At 48.1% G+C, this 20,465-nt stretch overlaps 1 protein-coding gene across 1 annotated transcript in view; it reads left to right on the top strand.

Moving 5' to 3' along the window:
- The window catches only part of STRAP (serine/threonine kinase receptor associated protein), a 177,370-nt gene that overhangs the window by 15,121 nt on the left and 141,784 nt on the right, over positions 1–20,465 (top strand). Inside the window, exons 2-3 of the mRNA XM_069628378.1 lie at positions 12,612–12,747; positions 15,704–15,785. Of these exons, the coding sequence (XP_069484479.1) occupies positions 12,612–12,747; positions 15,704–15,785 (218 nt within the window). The remainder of the gene's footprint in view (positions 1–12,611; positions 12,748–15,703; positions 15,786–20,465) is intronic.

The raw sequence follows: 20,465 nt of genomic DNA, 5'->3' as shown, positions 1-20,465 counted from the left end.
TTCTCGGGTTCTATTGCTTCAGCGCCGGCTGGAGGAGTAATGAGTCTATTGATGTCTCATCCCCTAGCCACCTTAACCACAAATTGCAGTTGCCCAGCAAGGTAATATCGTTAAGTCTGGCAATCTGATCCCAGCTTCATGGTCCCGCTGCAGTGTGAGCGCAATCTTGTCTGCCCCTGCTCACAAATTCCTGTGCCCATGTGTTCAATTGTGTGAAGAAAACCTTGGGTACTATGTATGAAATGTTTGTGAAGTAGTATATAGCCTGTGGGGTAAAACCGTCATTTTCAGCAGGGCTGCCCTCCCCATCATTTCCAGCGGAAGTGTCTTCCAAAAGGTCATGGCCCTTTGTGTTTTATCGAGGGCTACCCGGGTATTTGATTTGTCAATAGTATTGTGGTGCACTTCTATTCCCAGATAGCGGAAAAGTGTGGTGCCCATGGGAGACCCATCTAAAGTCGGCCAAGGGAAAGATTTAAGGACTGGTCTTTTTTGATGGCTATTCCTGAAAGTATGGTATAAGCATCTAATGCTTCTAATAGGAATGCTAAGTTCTCCCGCGGGTTCTCCACATAAAGGAGCATGTCATCTGCATATAACAAAGTTGTGCATCACCCCATCTATGTCTATCCCAATATCCCCGTATTCGGCCCTCAGCAAAACCGCCAGTGGTTCAAGGGCCAATATATACATCAGTGACAGTGGGCATCCCTGCTTTGTGCCTCTATAGATCCTGCAGACCTCAGCTATATGCCTGCCAGTTTTTACCCTTTGGGATTATTATACAGCAGCCTAACCCAGTGGAGGAAGCCCTCACCTATTCCAAAGTGGGGGAGAACACTCAGCAGCCACTCCCAGTCACTGAGGCGAAGGCTTTGACAGTGTCTAGGGACGCTATGGCGCATTCACCCCATCTCTGGTTCGTTTGGTCTACCACATGGTGGAGTCTTCGCAGATTCCACGTCGTGTTCTTTCCTGGGACCTATCCCGCTTGGTCCGGGCGAATTAGCGTGGGTATGACCTGTTTGAGTCGCTTTGCAAGTGAGTATCTTCGAGTCCTGGTTGATCAGGGAGTCGGCCTATAGGAGGCACAGTCTAGCTGTGACTTCCCCCGGTTTCCGTATAGGTATAATGACCGATTCCAACATGCTATCCGGCAGTTCTCCCTTTTCAAACACCTCTTGATATGTTTCCAGCAGTGTTGATGCCAGCATGCCCTTGTACACATAGGAAACTCCCCGGGAACCCGTTGGGTCCCGGGGATTTGCCAGATGGGAGCCCCAATGATTACAGCCTCTATCTCCCCCACTGTGAGGGGGGCATCAAGTTTATGGGCCTGTTCGTCTACTAACTTTGGTAATCTGATCTCAACCAGGGCGCCTTCTATATCACTTGTTTCTACTGCTGGGTTGGGAGCGTATAATTGTTCGTAAAATTGTGAGAATGTACTATTAATACCCTCCTTCTAACCACCTCCCCTGCATCGTCTCTTATCGCGTTAATGGGTTCCCTCCTATTTTCCTGCTTGGTGAGCCAGTCCAGGAGCCTGCTGGGCTTGTCTCCCTCTGCGTGCAGCCCCTCGATCTCCCCAGTCTCTCCCAGACTGCAACGCATTTTAGTCTTAACCCTGTGAGTTTCCCCGAGTTCCCCTAGGTTCCACCCCCGTTACCCGCTTGCCGTTCAGCTGCTGCTATCTCCCTTTCCACCTCCCCAAGGTCCACTAGGGCGCTCCATCTTAGCCCCCCCATTTTCCCAATTGCAGCCTTCCTTATCACCACCACTTTGAAGGCATCCACGATTGTCTCATTACACTCAACGCTTCCCACATTATGCTCAAAATTAACTTCTATTGCGGCCTGCATATATTCCTGAAGTTTGCCCTCTTTCAATGCCACTGCCCTCAGCCGCCACGTTGGCATGGGGGCCTTCCAATGAGTGTGGTCGCTAACAGTGGTGTATGGTCCGATAAAGTTCTTGCTTTAATAATTATCCCCGTGAATTCACCCAGAGATTCGGACCCTGTAAATAGGTAATCTCTGCGTATGAATAGCCCATGGGGGGGTGCTATAGTGTGTATACCATCTCCCCTGTCCATGTACCTTATCCAGACATCTTCCAGGTGCAGTTGGTTCAGGATCTTTCGTTGTACCTTCGCCGGCGGTGCTGGCTTCTTGTATTTGTCATCAGCTCTGTCCATAAGCGGGTCCAGGGTGCAGCTAAAATCACCTGCCCAGATGAACATCGCCTCACTATATTGAGTACAATTTTCCTGAATAACTCTGTTGCATCATGGTTCGGGGCGTAGGTGTTAACTAGGCATATTTTCTTATTCTCCAGCATCTCGTGTACTAACACAAGTCTGCCTTACGGGCGCCTTCCTGCTTTATCAATTGAAATGGGACTCCCAGGGCGACCCATATCGGCACTCCTCTGGCCTAGTTGGGAGTACGTTGAGCTGTACATTTGGCCACCCCATTTCATGGGCACTTTGGTTTGCTTCTCCAGTGTTAAATGATTTTCTTGTAGCAGTGCAAATTTGACCTTTATCCTGTTCAACCAGGCGTATACTCGCAGTCTCTTGACATAAGCGTTGAGACCTCTGACATTCCATGTTCCAATGGTTACCTCGTCCGTACCCATTTCTGTAATTTCCTGTGGGCTGGTCTCCCCCATATCCTCCTGCGAGCCCGCCTGTTATGCTCACCTGGCTCCCACAGGGGCGTCGGTCGGACCCGGACAGCTGCGGTCTCCGCCCACGTGATGCGTAGTGTAGTGATGACTGACTGGATCTGCCCTCCTAATGTCTGCTTAACCCGTAGAAATATTCTCCTGCAAGTGGAGAGATGGATTTAGCCACTTGTGGATTCAAGTGATGGCACCCCCACAGTCCTCTCTAACTAATCACCTCCGAAATGCCCTCACAGCAATCTCGCCTTATATTCTTGAAAGATGAGCTCTCCACCCTGCGTGGATTTGCAGGGGCGCGTTGTTTCCAGTTACTTCACTGGTTTGAAGGCTCGGGAGAGTTCCGGAGAGTATTGACTCTGAGGTTCCTGGTGAGGACCAGTAAGTATTAGTTCATAGAGTTCAATATGTCCGATGTTCACTCTTGTTCCCCTCCCTTCCTTTCTTGTCTTGCAGCTGGCTCGTGAAAAGATGCTCTTGTGGCAGCTGGTGGCGCTCAGGTAAGAGTCTGTATTACCCGGCGCTGTCCGGTAAATGTTGCACGTGGAAAATGTTGTTTTGTCTCTCTTTACAGATGCGGCACATGAAAATATGGAGTCACAAAAGGATGCCTCCAGTGGTAAATCGGGTAAGTCTATGTTGGTAAGAATTATATTTGTTGGTTCCCTCGGCTCACCTTGTGGTTTTCTTTTGTCTCCTAGGTGTCTTTTGTCTCCTGGGTGCCGAAGTTCGGTGAAGAAATGATGGAGGCAGCGCCGACCCGAAGGATGCTGTGAAGACTGGTGAGTATGGCGCGGCGCTGCAGCTGGAGGTGCGGCGCGTGCAGAAATGATGTTCTTTACATGTCCGGAGACGAGATGGATCCAGAATCGGGTGTGGAATGGAAATAAGTTTGTTTTCTAACCTTGTCCCTTTCTTTCCTCTTTGTTTTAGGAGTTCCGGATTCGAGGCGGGCGTGGCAGAAGACTGGATGCAGGCTGCAGGCACGGTGAGCGTTACGCTGCTGGATGCATAATAATGCGAAGCGTGTGTTGCTGGTCGAGCGTGGTTTAAATAGCCTCAAAAGTAGTCCCAGGTAAGAAGTCCCTAGAACCGCACCCGAGTAAAAAATAGTCCCTTTCAGGCTTCATGTTCGATTGGAGTCATTTGCGGCATGGTCTGCCTGAGGTAAGTAATGGCTATGAGCCTGGTGCCCAAGGCGCCAGGACCGAACCCAGATAGCCCCTAGCCGGAGCTGCTGAGGTTTTACTAAATGTCTAGATGGCTGATGGGCTTGGTCCGGATGACTGGGGGTAGGCATCATGACACCGCCCACCTGATTCCTGTCACTCTGACACCAGTCTGTACTGCCCTGGCACCCCTCGGGCATAATTTCTCCTTCCCTCCACTAATGTCATCCAGTGCTGATTGTCGCCAGGGACCACCGACCCGGGGGGTTTTCTTTAGCTGTCTTTGTAATTGTGTTTCTGGGGTCACGTTTCCTGCGGCAGAACCCGATCTCGTTGCTCCATTATTTGCCACTTCTGGGTTGCTTAATATCTGTGGTGTCGGAATATTTACCCCCTTGTCGGGTTTACCTGTATCATCATCAAGGCTAGTTTCCAGCACCCTTGGCGTTCCTGGGTCTCTGCTGAGGGATGCCCTGCTGGGCCATCCACTCATGGGCCGCCTCCGTCGGGGCAAAAAAGGAAAATCTGCCCTCGTGTATCACCTTCATTTTAGCTGGCTACAGCAGCATGTATCATATATCTGCCGCTCTAAGGCTTTCCTTGGTGGGGCCAAAGCGCGCCCTTTGTCTATGGGTCATGACAGTGTAGTCTGGGTAGATGGTAATTCTGGAGGAGTTCCTGGTTATCACCGCCCCCTTCTGTAGAGAATGTCAATATCTTGTCCCGATCTTTGAAGTTCATGATCCGAGCAATCATTGACCCTCTCCACCGTGCCTTGGGACAATAATCCAGCTCCGATCTCCTGTAGCAGCAGCGATTCAACGTAATTCATGGGGTCGCTACTTTCTACCCCTTCTGGCAGTCCTACAATCTGGATGTTGTTCCTTCTGCCCCTCCCTCCCTTCTGCATCCTCCACTCTATGCGCCAGAATTTCCACTTGTTGTAATATGTTGGCATTTGGGTTCGAGTTGTGGCGACATCAGAGGTGTTCTGCTGTACTTGCTGTTCCGCCGCACTCACTCGGTCTGTCAGGTTCCATACATCTTGCCGGATCAGGCCCATATCTACCATGAGTGTCCAACCTTTTTTCCAGGGACATCTTCAGGGCTGCTATAGCTTCAGTATTGGGCCCTTGCTTACACCTCCCAACTGCTGTGCAGAGCTTGAATCCATATTTGCTTCCGATGGGGCGGTTTGCCTATTATCCACATCTACATCTAGGCGGTCATAACGACACCCAGGAATCCTAGGTTGCTGTAGGGGGGTGAGAGAAAATAAGCAAAAAGGGCGAACTTTTTTTTTATTTTTTATTTTATATTTTTTTCAAAAAATGCCAATAAAATGATGTACAAAGAAGCCTGTTTTTTTTTCCTTGTAAGAGCTCCGACGAATGGTTTGCTGTGCTGAATTCCCCAATTTCCTGGCTTTCAAGAATAGGTTGAGTGGAAACGAAAAATTATTTTGATGTGGTTATCAACCGTTTTGTGAGAGAGAGGCTATTTTTTTTTTTTTTTGTTTGTTTTTTTTTTGTTTTTTTGGCCATTTTTGCCAATTGGCCTACCCTGGATGGAATGGAAGAAAAGGGTAAGAAAGCAGAATTGGAGGACGGAGAGGCATATATTTCTGAAAAGTAGACAAAATTCCAAGTTTAGGAAGGGGTGATTTGCGTAGGTCAGGCAAACACTAGGTAGGGGAAAATGCCATAGATTAGGGGGAAAAGCGGGAAAATTACCCAAAAAAAAAAAGTTGTGTTGGACATGGCTTCTATGAATTTTGAGAAAAGCAATGCTCCGCTACATTCCCCGACTCTTGCAGTTAGGAAAGCACACATTTTTTGTAGTGTTTTACAAAACAAGCAATACCACAAGCCAAAAACTGAGCCATGGTACACAGGAGTTTTACGCTCACGGCCTGAACAGATGCACTTTGCATGTGTAAATCGGGAAAACTAATGTGGTGAGGAACGGCAAGCACACATTTTTTGAAAGAGCACAGGCAGACCTTTTCAAGGGTAGGTGACTTGTGCAGGTTACAAAGGTGTATGGTGCCTAAAGCAGCGACTAAATGTAGGTCACATTTGGGAAATGAAAGGGTTGTGTGACAAAGGGCACCAGCAAATGGGTCAAAACGTTATGAAAACCACACAAACGCAACAAATGTTATACCTTCCCACAGGTGTGCAGATGAAACGGTACCTCACATGTGTTGGTGCACCTACCTGGGCGCCAAGGGGAAAGCCTAAAACACAAGTAACCCCAAGTCTGTTTTCAGACTGCAATTTCAGACTCTCTGCTGACCGGCACACCATACAGATATGGGCGTCGGGTGTCCAAGCCACCAAGGAAAACAGGAAACCCCATGTGTTTCCGAAAAGAGGACACCCGTGGGAATCCGCAGAGGTACGATTTGGGCAAATCGCCCCAGAATTTAGCACCCAGACACCCCCGCAAGTCCGAAATGTGGGGGAGAAACGAATTTTCCGCACATTCCGCTCGGCTCACCCATCGAAACACACCCCCAACAGCACATGGCCTACCGTCCAGCGTTCCCAAAGGTGTCCCGACAAAAAAGATACCTCACATGTGGGAGTGCACTTTCCGGGGGCGCAAAAGGAAACCTGTGATGTACCTTTTTCGTCTGGACACCTGTGGGAATGCGAAAAAGGTACGACATCTGTTGGCGACGTGTTTTGGTGAGTGGACACAGGGAATGTCTCTGAAATTGGCTGGAAATGAAGACAATTCTAGACATTTCGCTCTGGCCACCCAGGTAAACACACCGCCAACAACACAGGGCCTACCTTCCCGCGTCCCCACACGTGTTCCGATGAAAACGGTACCTCACATGTGTGGGTGCACCAACTGGGGCGCAAAAAAAGCGTAGCCCACTGGTAACTCCAAGTCTTTCGCCACTGCCCATTTTGTTCATGTGGGCAACCTACAGATTTGGGCCTAGAGTGTCGAAGCCAGCAAGGGAAATGGGGAACCCCATGCATTTCCCAAAAAAAGGACACCCGTGGGAATCCACACATGGCCAAATTGGAGGGGCGGCCCATCTCATGTAGCCCTCCCCAGGGGCAGATAATGGGGGGGGGGGGGGCTGTCCTGCTCTTCTCCCTGGGCTCGGGCCTCTGTTCCCAGGAGCAGATATCTGGCCCCAGGGAGGGCTGCATGACATGGCACCCACTCCATTGGGGCGGGGGGGGCGAGGGGGTCAATGCCCCATCCCATTAGAAAATTCCCCGCCCCTTTGGGGTGCTCCACAGCCCCCCTAAAATGCATTCCACCGTTTTTCTTTGTTTGCGAAACTTGCCTTGGCGCAGAGAGGCACATTGGTGTGCCAATCTGGCCCCGGGGTGCCCAAGTTTTTTTTTAAAAAAAAGGTATACTACACTTTAGGGCGGGCTGAGGGGCACCCTAAACCGCCAGGTAATTTTCTAATGTAATGGGGGGTGACCCTCTACCCCACACCAAATACAGGGGGGGGGCATCTCATTCAGCCCTCCCTGGGGGCAGATGCCCCTTCCTAGGAGCAGATATCTGCCCTCAGGGTGGGCTCCAAGCGGTGCCCCATTTCCCCTTGGGGTGAGTGAGGGGGGGGGGGAGGTCACCCCCCTTTTCTGTAAAATATCCCTGGTGCCTAGTGGCCCCCCTGCCCCCCCCCCCACTCCCACCCAAAATTCCCTTTTTGTTTTTGTGCTTTTCGTTTTTTATTTTGCCCCCTTCCCTGGGGGCAGATCAGCCATCTGCCCCCAGGGTTGTACACGTGTCCCCATGCTTTGGGGGCCAGTGGGGGGGGAGGGCGAGTGCTGCTTACTGTAAACAGCCCCACCTCCCCCCCCCCCCCCCATTCAGACATCCCTGTGTCTAGTGTGCAGTGCTGCCCGCGCATAGAGCGGTAATCTGCGCTGATCCGTGACAGCAATGCCTCATGCATGTGGTGTCCTTGGAAAGGGGAGGTTCTCCCCTTTCCAAGGACACCACTTTTTCATCTATCCCTGGTGGCCCAGTGGCCTTCAGGGCCCCAAACCCCCTTCCTCCTCCCCCCCCCTCCCCTCGTTTTTTTTTTTTTTCTTCTCCATTTTCACCCCTGGGGTCTCTGACGCTGTGGCCCCATGCTTTGGGGCCACGGGGGGGGGAGGGGGCTGCTTACCTAGTAAGCAGCCCCCCATCCCCTGCATCACAAACGGTTCTGCATTGATCCGGTGACATTGCTGCCCACGGATCGCGTGCCCTGCGCCCGATCCGCAGGCAGCAATGCCACACAATGGGTATCGTTGTAAAGGGGAGAATCTCCTCTTTCCAACGATACCCGCCTCGATCTCGGCTTGAAATACAGCCGGAGATCGAGGCGGAGAAAGGTGAACACTCACCTTCTGTTTTCACTGCAGCAGCCCGAAATGGCTGCTGCGGTGAAAATTACTTTCACGCCGACGTGCTTTACGCACGCCGACGTGAAACATAGCCCGGGGGTTGGATTACAGTTTTGTGCGATCCCTGCAAGAGTGCCTGAAAGGACGAGCTATCTCGTCCTTGTCAATAGGGAGGTAATCCCAAGGACGAGACAGCTCGTCCTTGGCACTAAAGAGGTTAAAAAGGGGTAAAAAGACAAGGTCAAAAGAATTAAAGCACATCAGAGGTAGGGCAAATGGGTTCAGTTCACTACAACCAGCAATTCATTTCAATAGGCCTGGGCCAAAGTCAATGGCTCAGAGTCTTGGATAGGATAGCACAGTTCTGGCAGTAAACGATCAAGTCTTTGCCGCGGTTTTTAGAAGTAGTTGGTCAGACGAAAAGTTGTGTCAGTTTAGGGAAGGACAAGCCTTCGAAGTTGGGAAAGTTTCACTGCGGCAGAAAGGATTTATTGACCGCACTTGCACAGTACCCTTTTAAATGAAGAAGAGCTGTAGCTGAGGCAGTTGTTCTGGCAGAGCCTGCAGATCTCGGTGTTCCTGAGCTTCAGTCGTGGGGACAAGGACGTCGGGAGGTTCCAGCACTTCCCAGGGAAGAGGCCACAGCTTGGCAAAACATCGGTTTAAGGTGCGAGTGCCTTAAAGACCACAAACTGGTATCCTTCTCACTGGCTATCTGGTTTTCAACGGCACTCTGAAGAAAATTCGACCAGTATAGAGACGGTGTCCAGGTGAATTGAAGGCTTCTCTGTCGATGGAGTTTCAGGAAATTCTGACCTGCAGCAGGGCTACACCGGTGGACCAGGAGTTGCAGCAGTCGTCTTCCTTCAGCTCGTCTTCGGTTCTTTCGTTCCAGTGGTCGACTCTGCTTTCCAAGTCCAGAGGCCGGCTTTTAAACAGTTTTCCCCCATTCATTCCAGCCTGGCTGTCTCACCCAGCAGGGTGGGCTGTCCTCGCCGGACAGTCAGCCAGCCAATCTCACAAGTGCATTCAGGTCCCCTAGGAGACTTGGCACAGGGAGTTTCAGGGCACCTCCCTCACATCCTGTCCACCCCAGATACTCGGGAGCCAGATGATGGCTTCAGCACTGAAGCCCGCCAAAGGCCAACGAACAAAGGGACCAAACATAGTTTGGCATGCAGAGACAAAACACTAGAAGGAACTTTCTCAAAGAAACAGCGGAAAAGGATGACTGGAGTCTGTTTTTACAGATGGGTCTGGGGCGCCATATTGAAAAACATGGCTGACCTGATTTTTAGCTACCGGTGTTCCGGTCGGGAAAAATCTTAGTTTGTTTAAAACCACTGCCACCAGCCATTTCAGGAGGGGAAAGGGTAACATTTGACTGTTACATGATTGTTTAGACTCCGAAGATTCTATGCAACTCTTCCAGCACTCTATAGGAAGATAGCATATGCTGGGTCTGTAAATTTAAAAACACTAGTAAAGTCAATTTAACTTTACATGCTCTGGGAGACGCTAGTCAGTCCCAGAGACGTTATTTAAACCTTGGTAAGTCTAAAAGACATCCCCGTGCCACTGCACTGAAGGTGCTGTGTGACACACAAGAACAGGATGATGCCTATGGAGTGGTTTTAAAACTCCATATCCAAAGAACACAAAAATAAAACGCACATCAAAATACATGAGTGGAAAAAAAGCTCACTCTTTCCAGCTGAAAATTAAAATCCTAGAAATCCAGCGAAGTTGCTGGGCGTCTCAAAAGGTAAGGGAAATTAACCTGTTAGCACGTTCTTGAGAATTCTCCCTATCAGCATTTGTAGAGTTAATGAAGCGAATCCTAATTTGTTAGCATCAATACTGATTTTAATGTAACAAACATGGATCACATGTCTAGCAAAATATGCTGGGTCAAAAAAGCCGTTTGTTTCCACATTTAAATCCTTATTGATGCTAACAAATTAGGAGTCGCTTCTTCATTAATTCTACAAATGCTGATCACCAAGGTTGTGGTCTTCTATTCGTTGGGATAATAACCAACAGCCAGCACCTTCACTAAAACTGGGTTTGTCGCACCCTTCAATATAATCAAGGATACCTGCATATAATCCTTTTTAGTGGCTGACCTATAGATTTTCTTATTGCAATAGAAAGATTACCATCACAAATCTTCTCGTGCACTAGACTTGGTAACATTATAAAGTGTGTCCGCTCCCAGATATAACCTGGTGCAGAATATAGCTCACCCTTCAATCAGTCTAACCTTAAGAGATCTAAGTGAAAAACTTGTGTTAGACTTCAGTCTCTTCAAGAGCCTTACCTGTGCAGGTCTTCATATTTCTTAATATGTGATTTGTCTTTGAAGTAGTTGGTGTTAATGTCTAAAGCCTGCGTTTTTTGGAACCGGGCATGTTGATTTAATACATCTTGTAATTGTAATAGACAGGTTGTCGTCCATGAGCTTCTGGTTTCAAGAACCTTCTCAGTGCTTTGTTGGCAGTCCCCTTAGATCTTTGACACGGGATGGGCTACCAGTATGTGTTCTCGAGGTGTGTAGCCGAGGCGGGGGAATAAGGATGGGTGCCCAGTGTGTATTACATGCCCTGAGCAGCGGCTATCATGTTTCTTTGGTAAGATGCAGGCTACCCTTAGACTGTCAAGAGTTGTATATGAGTGGCCTGGCTGTAGGAGAAGCAGCAGAGGTTTCCTGGTGGATTGCTTGGGTAGGGTTCAAAATTGCTGAGAGCTATTTGGCTCCTGCTTAGAGCCTCAAAGCCACCAGGTTAGCTTGAAACCAACAGCTTCCAAGAGCTATATTTGGTTCCTCGTGCCAATTGGTGCCTTACAAATTAACTTTGAGAATGTTAACAAAGAAGAATTGGGGCACATCTAATAACCATTTAAACATAAATGGGTAGCATATAAAGTTAAAGTAGCATCTCAGAATGATGCCCGACACCCAGGAGCTGGTTTTAGCTTCTACTCCTTCAATCTAAATTTCGAACCCTGATTGGGTAATACCGGTTTTCTTCTGCCACAGTTTTCTGGACCTTCAGAGAAGTTTTCTCTTCTTGGCTCAGTGGGCAGACTCAAAATTGGCTAAATATCCTCTACTGTCGTACTGCGGCAATGCTGTATTGTGTTGCTAATTGTATATTTTGGGTACAACTTCTGGTAACATTTAAAATGTGTACAAATTGCTAATCAAATAAGTTAGTTTGCTAATCAAGAAATTGTAATTGGCAAATTCTGCAAAACATTTTTTTTTTCTTTCTTTTTTTAAAGCTAATGAAGCCTTTCGCATTATCAAGAATTGTGCACGTTAGAGCACCGGGAACGCACACTGCCACCAATTTGCCATCACAAAGGCATAAGAAATAAAAATGCGGGGAAACCTACAGACGGTCCTCCCTTCACTAGTACACTTAGGCACTGACTTTTCTTCCCCCAAATATGAGCAACGGGTAACTGAAGTTCTCTCAAATTCAGCTAGGATTCATAGGATATACACAGATAAAATGTAGAAAAAGAACTAATATCCAACACAAGTAAATGCGATTTCTCTCACCTCTGCCATTTCCCTAGGCTTTGAGTCCCATATTTCTTTGGAGCATCCTCTTTCAAATGCGCATTGTTTTTTATCGATCTAATCTTTTCTTTTGTTCTCTGCTTTCCGGTCTAAGGCCTTCCACTCTTATTTGGATTCTTGCAATGTGAGCTTTACCGGTCTCCCCAAATCCTCTTCCACTCAACCTGGACCACTTCATGCTGCTGCCAGAGTAACGGTTGAAGACACAAAATTTGACTGCCTCGTCATTCAAATGCTTTGCCTTCCCTTGGGTGCTTTATCTTGTGCAATCATTTTTTGTATTTGGTTTTCCAGTTGCTTGCCGAGAGATGTATTGCTAGACATAACCTTAATCCTTGCAAAACCAGTTTAATTGGCTTTTCGGTAAAACGGCAACAACATGTGTGATTTTTCTTATTTAGAGAATTCCTTGTGCAATACAACTCCCTATTTTTTTTCCCCACTTTGGACTGTTTCTGATGTTCCTTTTAGGAAACCGCTGATCGTTTGGCTGTGCAAAAGCTTTCTGGGGTTGCTTCCAGTCCCTCTTTTATATTGTGGCACCATCTTTGTATTTCTCCATTTTATTTTTCTATGTACAGTGCTCTGGTACACATGGTGGTTATGTTCTCGCTTCATGAAAGTGTAGTCAAAATATGACATGGTCCTTTACTGTTGTATAATATTGTACTACATTGTATCTTACTTTCACGGCCGAACAGTGGCATTTTAGAAAAAAAACAATTCTGAATGCAATCAGTTTTGTTTGACAACTACTTGATTGATCCTTGTCCAAAACGTTCCTTTTTATTGCAGATGGCAAACCAATGCTTCGTCAAGGTGACACGGGGGACTGGATTGGTACCTTTCTGGGTCACAAAGGTGCCGTCTGGGGCGCTACATTAAATAAGGATGCTTCTAAAGCGGCAACAGCAGCTGCAGACTTCTCAGCGTAAGTTAGTCTGTATTTTATTTTCTTAAATGAAGAAACAAAAGTGGATATTCACTTATCGCTGATTGGAATGGTCAATCATCTCATGTTGCTAGGATACTCAATTATCCCCTTGGATCTCCTTTGTCACAGCCCTTCGATAGATGCTTATCAATTTGCACCTGGTGGCGCTCAACCTACACCACATCACAAAGTGAAGTTTCCTGGTGGAAATGCCTGTAGTGAAAGCATTCCTGGAGGGTGTTAAAAAAAATTATACCCACCAGTTTCAAATCGGCTTGGACTTTAATGTTGTGCTTACAAAGCTAATGGGGGGCGGGGGGTCCTTTTTGAGCCAAAGCACAAATCCAGTAGTCAACATCTAACACATAAAACTGCTTTCGTTGACGCTTTCTCATCAATAAGGAGAGTAAGTGAATTACAAGCCCTTTCAGTGCAAGAGCCTTTCGTCCTTATTCATGAAGACCAGGCGGTACTACGCACACATCCACACTTTTCTCCAAAATTAATCTCAAAGTTCCATATAAAGCAATACATAGAACTTCCTGATTGTTGCATTCTTTGGGTTTTGGAAACAAACAGAAATCTACATACCTTAGATGTTGGAAGGGCTGTCGTATATTACCTTCAAAACACTAAATAGAAAAAGACTATCTCTAGTCATAGGGAAAGTGGGGGACCTCTAGTCACAGGGAAAGTGGGGGAACCTATCTCTAAATTTATTGTCAGATGAATCAAACGTTGTTGTTCTCTTGCCAAGAGAAGATTACCCTTCCAAACCAGAGTGCACTCCACTCTGGGCACAGGGACTACTCTAGCTTTCATTGCAAATGTCCCCTTAGATGCCATTTGCAAAGCTGCCACTTGGAGTTCTGTTCATACCATCACACAACACCACTGTTCAGATACACATTATAAAGATCACACACTGGTAGGTCAGGTGGTGTTAAACCTCTTTTTGCCACTCTTCCTTCAAACAATCCACCACCTTCTCCAAGTACTTCTCACTAATAAGCATGTGTTTCTAAACAGCTCCACAAGCCTCAGAAGGCATGCATTACTTACCGTAATCGTGTTTCTGATGCTTGGATTCACATGTGCCCGCCCTGCCTCCCCTCTTGGAGTTAAAGGTTCTAGGGCAAATAATGGAGGTTTCACACCTCATCACAATTTAGCTATTCTCCACACATACACTCCATACTACCTCATGTCCGAAACAAAACAATCTGTGGGTCCTGGACAAGTGGGGGGGGGGGGGGATCCTGGTTACAGTAGACTTCACACAAGGGATATTAGAAACCCACCCAGTCGACGCCCGTTTTGAAACTTGGAGAACATGTGGACTACTCTACACCTACCACTAGATGTCTGCATCTAAATCTGAGCAGATACACGCGTCGAAACGATTACGGTATGATATGGCATTTATAACGCGCCTATACACAGGTGTTTCAAGGCGCGGGGAACAATGGGAGGACAAACAACGATCCAGTGTCATTCAGATCGCGCGTGCATGGGAAGGGGAAGGGGAAGGGGAAGGGGAAAGGAAAAGTGCACAGGGGGAAGGGAGAGGGGGAAGTGCAGTACATGGGGGGGGGGGAAGTGGAATACATATGACACATAAACAGCCAGCTAGTGGCAAGTGCAAGGAAGTGCAGACGTAAGGGGACTGAAAGGATCCAGAAAAAAGTGCTGGGGTTGCCAGAGAGGCAGTGCAGGTGGGTAATTGACGGGGCCTAGGCCAGAGATCAAAAGGGTGGCCAGGTAACCAGGGCAATTAGGGTCAGGAATTCAGCAAGGGAGGGGAGGAGAGAAAGCAGAAGCAAAGAGGAGGGTTTTGAGGTGTTTCTGGAACCGGAGATGGTTCTCCTCATGTTTCAGGGAGGCAGAAAGGCTGTTCCAGAGAGAGGCCCCTGCTGAAGAGTGATCTGCCAACAACTTGTTGCTTGGAGAAGCGAATGACCCTAAGGGAGTTGGAGGCAGATGAGCGAAGAGCTCGAGAAGGGAGATATTTAGGTAGAGAGAATTGAAGGTATTTCGGTCCCTGACCCCAGAAGGCCTTGTGTACAATGTAGAGGGTTTTGAACTTAATCCTTGCAGCCACTGGGAGCCAGTGCAGAGATTTCAGTCCTGGAGAGTTGCGATCCCTGGGCTTGAGGCCAAGGACAAGTCTTGCAGTCCTGTTCTGGATAAGTTGCAGAGGGCGGAGAGTAGAGGCAGGCAGATTTAGATAGTGTTACAGTAGTCCAGCTTGGAGAGGACCAGGGCTCTGGAGACAGTGAGCTTCTGGTGGAAGGAGAGGAAAGGAAGAATACCTCTAAGGAGGTGCAGCTGGTAGTGTGACTTCTTGGAGACGTCAGAGATGTGAGGGGAGAAGGAGAGTGCAGAGTCGAAGATGACCCGAGGTTTTTAGCCTTGCAGGTGGGAGTGGGAGGATATTCGTGAGGGAGATGTATTGTATATTCGTGAATAGTAGTTCTGGAGCTGAAGGTGGCCTAATCCAAGAGTATGACGCTAGGTGAATGTTGCTAACAAAAGGCCTGGGAGTGGGAGGGATGGAATTCCTTCTCAATGTAATCAATTGTAAGTGTAGCCACCACAATGGAGTACATTATCCTCTGATAGAATTGCAGCAGGGAAGGTCTACTGCCAGGGCTCGACACCATTGTGCTCTGTCAAGGGTGCATAGTACATGTACATATGTGGTGGTTTTCTAGGAAGAGGGTGTTTTCATCAATGTCCAATGAAGAAAAGGTGAATGAGGAGTGCCAACATTACCACTGGCCGTCTCATTCTTATTGTTTTCTATGTAGCTCCAGAATGACAAAATTGTCTGATTTTGCACTAACTTCCTATTTGTACCTCTACAGGTGCAAATGTTAGTAAATACCCACTTGTGATGTGCTTGGTATGTTCATGTTTTAACTTGTTTACTGTCTGCTTTCTTCTTTTTCAGCAAAGTGTGGGATGCTGTCTCTGGTGATGAGTTGGTCACATTGGCCCACAGGCATATTGTAAAAAGTGTGGATTTCACTCAGGTAAGCACACAATGCAAAAATAAATCTACTCTCCTTCATTAACCCCTTAAGTGCCATGGGTATTTCTCCCCAGTGCCAGGGCCTTTTTTGGTGATTTCGGTATGTGGCCATTCAATGGCTTGTAACTTTTTTGTTACATGAGGTATCTTGGCCAAATTTGGCTCCTTTTTTTTCCCCACATGTAGGCGGTCGTAATGCCACCCAGGAATCCTAGGTTACTGTAGGGGGGTGAGAGAAAATAAGCAAAAAGGGTGAACATTTTGGGTTTTTTCAAAAAATGCCAATAAAATGATGTACAAAGAAGCCTGTGCTTTTTCCTTGTAAGAGCTAGGAACGAATGTTTGCTGTGCTGAATTCCCCAATTTCCTGGCTTTCAAGAACAGGTTGAGTGGAAACGAAGAAAAAATAATTTGATGTGGTTATCAACTGTTTTGTGAGAGGTAGGCGATTTTGGCCATTTTTGCCAATTGGACATGCATGGACGGAATGGAAGAAAAGGGTAGGAAAGCCTAATTGGAGGACAGAAAGGCAAGTATTTCTGAAAAGTAGACAAAATTCCAAGTTTCGGAAGATGTGATTTGCGTAGATCAGGCAACAACTAGGTTAGGGAAACTGCCATAGATTGGGGGGAAAAGCGGGAAAATGGCTGAAAAAAGGTATGTGTTGGACATGGTTGGCTTGGTACGGCAATGGCTTCTATGAATTTTGAGAAAAGCAATGCTCCACTACATTCCCCCGACTCTTGCAGTTAGGAGAGCACGCATTTTTTGCAGTAGTTTACAAAACAAGCAATACCACAAGCCAAATACTGAGCCATGGTACACAGGAGTTTTACGCTCACGGCCTGAACGACGCACTTAGCATGTGTAAATCGGGAAAACCAATGTGGTAAGGAACGGCAAGCAAGCATTTTTGAAAGAGCACAGGCAGACATTTTCAAGGGTAGGTGACTTGTGCAGGTTACAAAGGTGTATGGTGCCTTAAAGCAGCGACTAAATGTAGGTCACATTTGGGAAATGAAAGGGTTGTGTGACAAAGGCCACCAGCAAATGGGTCAAAACGTTAGGAAAACCACACAAACACACGACATGGCCTACCGTCCCTCGTTCCCACAGGTGTCCCGATGAAAACGGTACCTCACATGTGTGGGTGCACCTACCTGGCCGCCAAGGGGAAAGCCTAAAACACAAGTAACCCCAAGTCTGTTTTCAGACCAGAATTTGAGACGCTCTGCCGACCGGCACAACATACAGATATGGGCCTCGGGTGTCCAAGCCACCGGGGAAAACGGGGAACCCCATGCATTTCCGAAAAGGCCACCCGTGGGAATCCGCTGAGGTAGGATAGGTCCAAATCGCCCCAGAATATATTACCCAGACACCCCCGCAAAGTCCAAAATGTGGGGGGGGGGGAAATGCATTTTCTGCACATTTCGCTCGGCTCACCCATCGAAACACGCCCCCAACAACACATGGCCTACCGTCCCGCGTTCCCACAGGTGTCCCGATGAAAACAGTACCTCACATGTGTGGGTGCACCTACCGGGGGCGCAAAAGGAAAAGGGTAACCTCAAGCGTTTCTCAACTGCCCATTTTGTTCATGTGGGCAACCTACAGATTTGGGCCTAGGGTGTCGAAGCCAGCAAGGAAAACGGGGAACCCCATGCATTTTCCAAAAGAGGACACCCGTGGGAATCCAGAGGTCTGCCTTGCGCAAATTGCCCCAGTTTTTATTAGCCACAATCCCTGACAAAGTGTGATATTTGGTGGGGGAAAAACACATGTTCACTTTGTCTGGGGTTCTGGGTAATAAATTCTGGGTCGCTTCGCGCAAGTCAGACCTCTGCGCATTCCCATGGGTTGTACCCATTTGGGAAATGCATGGGGTTCCCTGTCTTCCTTGCTGGCTTCGACACCCTAGGGCCAAATCTGTAGGTTGCCCACATGAACAAATTGTGCTGTGGCGAAAGGCTTGGGTTACCAGCGGGTTACCCTTTCCTTTTGCGCCCCCGGTACACCCACACATGTGAGGTACCTTTTTCGTCGGGACCACCATTTTTGGGGGGGCCCCCTCTTCCCCCCTCACCCCAAATGGGTGGCAGGGGCACCTCATGCAGGCCTCCCTGGGCCTCCTACAAACGGCTGCTTGAGGTACACCCCTCCCATTTGGGGTGGGGGGGGGGGGCGGCCTCCAAAAATGGTGGGCCAGGCCCCCCAATGCGTGGGGCAGTAGGGTTTGGGCACCCTGGGGACAGATTGGCACACTAATGTGGCCATCTGCACCAAGCGAAGTTGGGTAAACAAAGAAAATAATACAAAATCGTAGGTTGCTTTTTAGGGGGGGTCTGAGGGCCACCCTAAATTGGCAGCAAATGTTATACTGCAACGGGGGGTGGCACTCACGCCCCCACCCCAAATGGAGGGCCCCATCTCATGCATCCCTCCCTTGGGGCAGATATCTGCTCCTAGGAAGGGGCATCTGGCCCAGGGGAGGGATGCATAAGGTGGGGCCCCCCCCTCTCTGACGCCAGGGAGGGATGCATGAGGTGGGGCTTACCTTTTGGGGTGGGCGAGGGAGAGGGTCATCCCCCCCGTTACACTAGGACATTTGCCGGCAATGTAGGGTACCCCTCAGCCCCCCCTAAAAAGCAGCCTACAATTTTTTATTTTCTTTGTTTACCCAACTTCGCTTGGCGCAGATGGCCACATTAGTGTGGCAATCTGCCCCCAGATTGCCCAAACCCTACTGCCCATCTATTGGGGGTCCTGCCCCACCTTTTGTGGTGGCCCTCTCCTCACCCACACCGAACGGAGGGGCCACATCATGCAGTCCTTCCTAGGAGGCTCAGAGAGAGACGAAAATGGCTGCTGCAGGGAATTTACTTTCAGTTTCACGCCGACGTGAAACTGAAGGTAATCCAGCCCCCTGGCAGTGAGGGGGGGGGCTTCCCCCTCACATATCTCGGGGGTTGGATTACAGTTTTGCTCGATCCCTGCGTTGCAGGGATCGAGCAAAACAAAGTGCCTAAACCGACTAGCCGGCTCGTCGGTGGCACTTAAGGGGTTAAAGCATCAGAAAATAAACTGTTGATAAACCTATTCTGTTTTTTGAAGTTTGTTCATACCTGCTTTCGTCTTCTCAGGCAGCCATGTCTGCTTTCACAGCCATGTAGAAAGCTACTCCCATTTGCAAATATTTTCACACTGCTGTCAATCTGAGACCTAGAAATATTGACTTCAGTGGCAGTATGGTGGTGGTTTTATTTTTCGCCTATGGTAGTGTTGGATAATTGATGCAGTCACGCAACACGTAACTGCATGGTATTGGGTAACCCACCTTTTTGTATAGGTCTGTACTACACAAGTTGGTAGTGTAACTGAGCAACCAGGCCTATCTCAAGAGGGGTAAATGTGAGCTGTAGAGTTGTACAAATGTACATACAGTAGCCAAGTGACACTTGCACTCAAGGTTTCTGTTATAAGTAGTTATTTATTTAACATACATTTTTAAATAAGCATTCTTTAAAAAGACAATTCATGTAACAATGTAAAAACTTTAAAATTACTTTTCAGAATCAGAACAAGTGAGTGGATAATCTTTGGAGATGCTTCTTACACAATTCCTACCCCCTGAGGTGACTTCCATTATAAGGACTGTAATGGCACGTATATATCACAATAGTTATACTTGCCAGATTCTGAGTTTGCAGAAAGGAAAGGTTTAAGGAAGGAAAACGGTTAAAACGGGTTCTCAGCAATGTTCCCTCTAATTATTTTTCTCTAAGTGCAGAAATTATTTATCTTTGTGCACACATTTGTCGGGGAGTTTCTCCCGGGGTCGGCTGGGCCTTCTCCGGGCTGGGAGGCCCCAACTCCTCCCGTGTTTCCCTAAAATGAGTATGAGACACACACAAGAAGCAAGGTGGTTCTGCTGTTTATTGAACAACAGCAGGGATGGGTCTAGGATCGTACGCGTCCGTCCAGGCTCTCGAAATTTGTGGGGCTCGCAGGCCCCTTTTTTGCTTCAGTATGACGCGCTACTTGCGTCACCTGGGAAAGTTAGCGAAAAACCTATCGCCACTCTGGATTGGTTCCTCGAGTGGTAGGGTTAGTATAGCATACATATAGCGAACGTTGTTAGTGGTTTAGAGTCAGTCAGGTGGTATTCTTGGGTTGTCCTTTCTATTAGATACTTGAAAATTGTTACACGAAGACCCCTAATGATTGGCTAATGTTAGTGGCGTCAGTGATGAGTGCCGCATGTTCTGATTGGTCCACTCGTGAGCCCCCCCAGCCTGGGACCATCGTTGTTCCCAGCTCACGGTGTGCCTGTCATTTGCAACAATATGTAACTATGTGTTCGTGCAGACAATGCATGGATTTGCTCATGGGCCTGAGAGCAGACCATTCCCATCTCTGTAGGTGTCCATTGGGTCATTTCATTGTTGCAGCCTGTGTCCCAGATGTGGGACCCAGGCGACTTCTCCCTCGTGGGTCTGGCACCTTGTCAGGTTTGGCTTGGTCATGTGAGGAGAGACCGTGGCTGAGGCAGAATTCTGCACATTTAAAGTTGCATTAGCCTCTGCGTGCCTGGTTTTGCTTACAGGTGTGACCTTGGCGTCGGCTGGTAGCATACGAGTTGCAACATCGCTCCCTTGGCTGTCGGCTCTCGCTGGGCTCG

This window comes from Ambystoma mexicanum, chromosome 12 (assembly GCF_040938575.1).
Source record: "Ambystoma mexicanum isolate Mex_15411 chromosome 12, UKY_AmexF1_1, whole genome shotgun sequence".
Classification (NCBI taxonomy): domain Eukaryota; kingdom Metazoa; phylum Chordata; class Amphibia; order Caudata; family Ambystomatidae; genus Ambystoma; species Ambystoma mexicanum.
The sequence above is the reverse complement of the archived record's forward strand: the minus strand, read 5'-3'. Positions and strand labels throughout refer to the sequence as shown.